The sequence below is a fragment of the Solenopsis invicta genome, chromosome 1 (genome assembly GCF_016802725.1).
Source record: "Solenopsis invicta isolate M01_SB chromosome 1, UNIL_Sinv_3.0, whole genome shotgun sequence".
NCBI classification, from domain to species: Eukaryota; Metazoa; Arthropoda; class Insecta; order Hymenoptera; family Formicidae; genus Solenopsis; species Solenopsis invicta.
The window spans coordinates 7,192,321-7,199,234 of record NC_052664.1 but is presented as its reverse complement, the minus strand read 5'-3'; the positions used below and the strand labels follow the sequence as shown (position 1 = coordinate 7,199,234).

Sequence of the window (6,914 nt, the reverse complement as noted above, 5' to 3'; positions counted from 1 at the left end):
GTCGAACACTTTGGTAACCGAAGCGAGCGGATCGTCCGGCGCGACTCGAAGCGATAGTGTAGCGTCAACAACCGTCATTAAAAAACGACGTATTAAGCTTCCCGACGCCTCCTTGCCAACGTTCGACGGCAAATATGAAAATTGGCTGTCGTTCAAAAATACATTTAGTAACATGATAGGTTCACAAGCAGATTTATCAGATGTGGACAAACTACATTATCTAAAGTCAGCTCTAACCGGCGAGGCATCTAGCAAAATACGAATATTCACGATAGATGGAATTAACTATACAAAGGCATGGGATTTATTAGAGCGCGCTTACGAAGTCAAACGAGTTTTAGTATCGCGGCATCTTTCTTTGATTCTGAATCTACCCGTCCTAGATAAAGAATCCACGAACGGCCTATGCAAACTTGCAGACGATACCCAACAACACGTCGCGTCTTTAAGCACTTTGGGGGTTATCGTCGGACCCGAAATGATAATACATATTTTAGAAAGTAAATTACCAAAAACTACGCTCGAAAAATGGGAAACAACACTCGAAAGAGATGAATTCCCAAAACTCGATCAAATGTACGACTTCCTATACAGAACTGCGGTTTGCGCGTCGAGACGCGAAGGAACAAAAACGCCCGAAGTAAACAAAAATAAAAACGAACCTCCAATAAAAAAAAGAAAGTTGTTCCACTCGAATCTGGCCTTCTTATTAAACTCATCACACAATTGCGTAGTATGCAAAGACAAAAGGCATCCCTTATATTCATGTGACAAATTTCGCGAGTTGCCTGTGCAGGGACGTATCGACGTGGTAAAGGGCGCGAAGATTTGTTATAATTGTTTGCGTTCGCATAAAGGTAGTGTCTGTAAATTTTCCAATTGTACCATCTGCCAGAGGCGTCATAATACGCTTCTGCATATGGACAATTACGCGCGTACGGCTAAGTCTGGTCCTTCCAAATCCACATCCGCGCAGAAAGAATGACTAGATAAGAATCGAGGCACAACTCTCGTGACTTTAAACATCTGCACACCACAACTAATGACAAGCGCGCTAGTATACGTTCAGAACCATAACGGCGGACTAATTAAATGCCGCGCATTACTAGATACTTGTGCTTCGACGAATTTCATCTCAGAATCAATAGTAAAACGTTTAAACATACCCGTATACACGCAACCGTTATTGATTGGTGCAATTAACGGCATAAGTACCGAATCGAAAGGTCTGGTGCATATCAGTATAAAATCTATTCACGATGACTTCACAAAGAATTTGACGTGCTTGACAATACCGACTATTACCGACTCGGTACCCTCCGAAGTTTTCCCGCGCAACACAATCAGAATACCGGGAAACGTTAGGTTAGCAGACCCAGACTTTCATCTCCCACGTTCCGTCGACTTATTAATTAGTTCCGGTGCAACGTTGTCATTGTTTGCCGTCGGTCAAATAAGCTTGTCGCGAGACAGCGATCTTTATTTACAAAAAACTCGCTTAGGATGGGTAGTAGCAGGTGAAACGTGCTCACAAAATTCATTAAAATCACCTATGTGCAATTTAACATATTTAGAGGATTTAATAACTAAATTTTGGGAAGTTGAAGATGTCGGGTCAAATAAATCGCTATCCCCGGAAGAAATTGATTGTGAAGCACATTTCCAAAAAACAGTTACGCGTAAAAAAAAAGGCCGATATATAGTTCGTTTACCGTTTCGAGACACGAACACCCGCCTCGGTGATTCGCGAACTATGGCGATTAAACGTTTGTTATCACTAGAACGTAAGCTTGATGCGGACACGACTTTAAGAACTTAATACAATAAGGTTTTTGATGAATATTTAAAATTAAATCATATGTCTGAAATAAAAGAATTTGATGAGATCGGATATTACATGCCTCACCACGCGGTGATAAAAGAGTCGAGCACTACAACTAAAATACGAGTAGTATTCGATGCATCTGCAAAAACGAGCAACGGCTTATCTTTAAATAATATATTATTAGTAGGTCCGACCATTCAAGATAAGCTAATTTCACACTTAATTCGATTCCGGACTTATAAATACGTTCTGACAGCCGATATCGAAAAAATGTATAGGCAAGTGCAAGTACACAATGACGACCGACGTTACCAGCGTGTTATATGGCGTAGGGATGGAGAGATAAAAACGTTTCAGTTAAATACACTTACATTCGGTGTTGCGTCTTCTCCGTTCCTCGCAATTCGGACTATACAGAAACTCGCGGAAGATGAACAACATTTATATCCGCGAGCGGCCGAGGTACTCAAATCGCATCTTTACGTCGATGATTTACTGACCGGCGCTGAAACGATAGATGACGCTCGAATATTAAGAGACGAAATGATAACATTGCTAGCTCGCGGTGGGTTTAATATTCGACAGTGGGCTTCAAATGACAAACGCGTAATTAATGATTTAACACCCAACGCGTTACATGCGAACCTTGCGTTGAACGCAGATCACGCGTTAAAAACGTTAGGCATAACATGGAATATACAAAACGATGAAATACGCTATTTGACCAAACCGATTGGAAATGCAACAAGAATAACCAAAAGAAACATACTATCAGAAAGTGCAAAAATTTTCGATCCATTAGGCTTGTTAGGCCCTGTCATCTTATATATCAAGAAAATAATGCAGGACGTCTGGCGGTGCGGATTACATTGGGACGAGTCCGTCCCGCAAACCATACATTCTGATTGGTTGGAATTCACGAGACAATGGGAAACGATGGGTCAAATTTCTTTCCCGCGTAAATTATTAACCGACGATTGTCAAGACGTTCAATTGCACGGGTTTTGCGACGCTAGTAATACAGGTTATGGGGCATGTATATATATACGGTCGTTGGGAAAAGACGGAAATGTAGTAGTCAGACTATTATGCGCTAAATCGCGCGTTGCGCCATTAAAGACAATCACCATACCGCGTCTAGAACTTTGCGGCGCTTTAGTATTAGCTCAGTTATATCGGGAAACTAAAGATACGTTAAGGGTTACCATTAATAGAACCGTTTTTTGGAGTGACTCCACTATTGTGTTACATTGGCTTAACACAACTCCACATTTATTAAAAACTTACATAGCTAATCGCGTAGCAACAATTCAAGAAATTAACGGCTCGCATGAATGGCGACACGTCAGAACCGCAGACAATCCCGCGGACGCAATTTCAAGAGGTCAGTTGCCTTTCAATTTTTTACGAAATCGCGCATGGTCTACGGGACCTACATGGTTGATTAGAAGCGAATCGGAATGGCCAAATGAATTCGAACAACTAGCGGAAATACCCGAATTAAAAAAGAATATTTGTTTAATGTCCGTGCATACTGACCTCGATATTTTCGGCAAATATTCATCGTACTCAAAATTACTCAGAGTCATTGCATATTGCCTTAGGTTCCGACCTAATAATAAATATAGCGGTACTTTGTGCGCGGAAGAAATTAACATCGCCGAAACAAAAATACTGAAATTGCTTCAAGCTCATCAATTCGCTAACACGATCCAAGAATTAAGTAATAACTCGATATACAAAGAAAAATTTGCTAATTTAAGTCCATTTATTGATGAGAATGGCTTGGTTCGAGTTGGCGGACGACTTCACAAATCAGATCTTACATTTTCACAGAGGCATCCAATTCTACTTCCAAACAGACATTGCTTAACAGACAATATCATTCGCGAGCTTCACAAGAAACACTACCACGCGGGCATTCAAACCACATTGTACATTTTGCGTCAAAGGTTTTGGGTCTCAGATGGCCGAAATCAAGTACGAAAAATTATACGTACTTGCACGCGTTGTTACCGTTTCAATGCCGATACGGTCAAATACAAAATGGGAAATCTCCCTGCATCTCGGGTACGCGTAACCACCCCCTTTACAAATACTGGTATCGACTTCTGCGGTCCCTTTTTCATTAAAGAACGAAAATTTCGAAACCGAACACGTATTAAAGTTTACGTATGTATATTCATATATATGACTATAAAGGCGGTACATCTGGAAGTGGTAAGCGAATTGACTTCGAACGGGTTTATCGCAGCATTACGTAGATTCATCGCGAGACGCGGTCTGCCTCAGCACATTTATTCGGATAACGGCACTAATTTTGTAGGTGCAAACAATCAATTAAAAGAAATATATGCCTTACTAAATTCCGAAGAACATAAGACTCGCGTGAGTGAATTCGCACTCGAACAACGAATCACATGGCATTTTATACCGCCATTAGCACCCCACTTTGGCGGGCTGTGGGAGTCCACCGTGAAATCGTTTAAACATCACGTTAAACGCGTAATAGGCGAAACTTTATTTACATTTGAGGAATTGTGCACTTTTACGACCGAAATCGAGGGGATCTTAAATTCTAGGCCAATCGCGACAATTTCGTCAGACCCAAACGACTTACTAGTGTTGTCCCCCGCCCACTATTTAATCGGGAAGCCAGTCACCTCTCTGCCGGAAAACGATCTATTGAGTGTTCCAGACAACCGTTTATCCGTTTGGCAACACATTGCTAAGATGCGACAGGACTTTTGGGCACGATGGAGTTTGGAGTACTTGAACGAACTCCAAGTCCGTGGCAAATGGAAAACGGACGGACCCAAGCTTACCATCGGAGCCGTTGTACTCATCAAAGAGAAAAACCTACCATGTACTCGTTGGATGTTAGGCAAGGTGACAAGCATACATCCCGGCGAAGATGGCATCACGCGAGCTGCGACCATTAAAACAACTACTGGAGAAATAAAGAGATCCGCGAAATCTCTCTGCATACTGCCGATAGAATGAAGAGATGGCCATATCTACCTGTTATAAGACCTTGTAAACTTAAATAAGTTAAGCGTTCATATGTAAGCGAATCATATCGAATAGTTGATCGGTACCCCTCTCAACGGGGGGAACATGTTCTGTAGCATAACATTTTGAGTCGTGCACGACATAGGATCGCACAGGATCAAACAGGTCCAAACAAGTCAGGCACACACACATACACACATACACTCACGCGCACACGCATTCACACAGCCGCCGATCCTTCACGGAGGATCGCGGCGAGACGGAAGCAACGCGATACGTTGCGTCTCTCGACGTTGCACCCAATCACGCGGCACGCAGACGGACTCGCCAAGGGATTCGCTATCAGCGAAGTGATGGGACTTTGTAGCCCTTCGTGGATATATAAGCGAGCGTTTATCGACCGATTCTCTCTCTTGATCCGTGATCTCTTGATCAGTTCATATCAAAATTGTTCTGTGTGCGTGCGTTAAAACCGATCCTTGGCTCAGGGCGTACGATCGACCCTTAGGCGTTGCCATATCGATTCAGATCTAGACTCAGGGCATACGACAGCCCCCAGGCGTTGTCTAGATAAATTCGTATACGTGAAATTACTTTTATAAACATTTATATAATTTTCTTTAAGAAAATAAATTTATTTTAAATCGGAAACACGGAGTGACATTAACGTTGATCCCTTCGACTAAACACCTATCTCTCACGTATAAAGTACGTGTCATATAACGACGATAATGAAATTTCAAAAATGAATTTTGTTTAAATATATCTCGAAAACTATACAAGAGCGCCTATTAATTTAGTACATAAAGTTGTTCAGTACTCTCACCTCTGTAACATACACTAAGGGCAATGAAATCGAGGCTATGTAACCTTTTCCGCATATTTACCATTTTTTTCTAATAGAAACACGTTAAACGCTATAAGTGCCAAATATGCGGCGTGCTATGAAGTCGTATTCCTTTGCATTTATCCGAAAATATCGCGACTACTAAATTAGCGGCTACTAAATATACGAGAAAGTCGAATTAAAGTATTTGTATAGAAGTAGATGCAGCGATACTAGGTTGTTCAATAAGTTTTGTCGTTTGATAAGAAACGGCGCTATTAAGTTCGCCATTTTATTTTTCTAAAAATGGTACTACTTTTTTATGAACACGTGTGAAGTTTCATGTAGACTTGTCAACTCATTCATATATTTATAGTTGTTCAAAGTTGACGTGTCACAATATTTTTTACAATGAAAAAAATTGAATATCGTGCAGTGATAAAATTCTTATTTTTGGAAGGTGTAACACCAAAACAAATTTATGAACGATTGTTAAAAGTATATAAGAACTCTTAATCTTCAATTAGAACAGTAGAAAGATGGATTGCTAAATTTAAATATGATCGTACAAGTCTTGAAGAAGATCCACGTGAAGGACGTCCGAAAAGTGCATCAACACCAGAAATCATAGCAAAAATACAGGATATGGTTTTGGAAGATCGTCGATTAACCAAGAGAAATTTAGTAGAAGCCCTTGGCATCACATTAGACAGAGTGAGTAATATTTTGGCTGAAGTTTTGGGTTTCAGAAAGTTGTGGGCACAATGGCTGTCGCATTTGCTAATAATGGAACAAAAATACATTCGAATTAAAGTAGGAATTGTTGCAACATTCACCCTATTCGCCAGATTCAGCTCCCACTTCTGGCTGTTCTCACATCTCAAAAAATTTATGCGTGGGAAACGATTTTCATCGAACGAAGAGGTAATAACAGCCGTGGAAGCATATTTTGACAGTCTTCCAGATTCTCAATTTAGAGATGGAATCCATGGATTAAAAGATAATTAGAACAAGTGTATTGAAATTCAGGGAAATTATATTAAATAATAAAATGTATTTTAAACCATAAAATCATGTTTTTCTTATTGAACAACAAAACTTATTAAACAACCTAATAGAGGAGAAGAGGCTTATGACTACTGTCGACAATATGGCTACCCCTATTATTTCCATTCTGAGGTGATGTATTCTAACAATTGCTTGTAAAGTTATTCGTTTAATAGCCCGTCGTTTCAGTAATGCTAATATGCC

The 6,914-nt window shown here is 40.4% G+C and overlaps 1 protein-coding gene across 1 annotated transcript; it reads left to right on the top strand.

The window, feature by feature from the left end:
* Window positions 1-1,858: 1,858 nt before the first annotated feature.
* LOC120357502 lies at window positions 1,859-4,828 on the top strand. The gene has a single exon (XM_039448032.1). The coding sequence runs from the start codon at window positions 1,859-1,861 to the stop codon at window positions 4,826-4,828; it is 2,970 nt and encodes a 989-aa protein (XP_039303966.1).
* The last annotated feature ends 2,086 nt before the right edge of the window (window positions 4,829-6,914 follow it).

Excerpts from the sequence above, each read along its gene's own strand:
- LOC120357502 (XM_039448032.1), top strand. The coding sequence starts at position 1,859 with ATGTCTGAAATAAAAGAATTTGATGAGATCGGATATTACATGCCTCAC.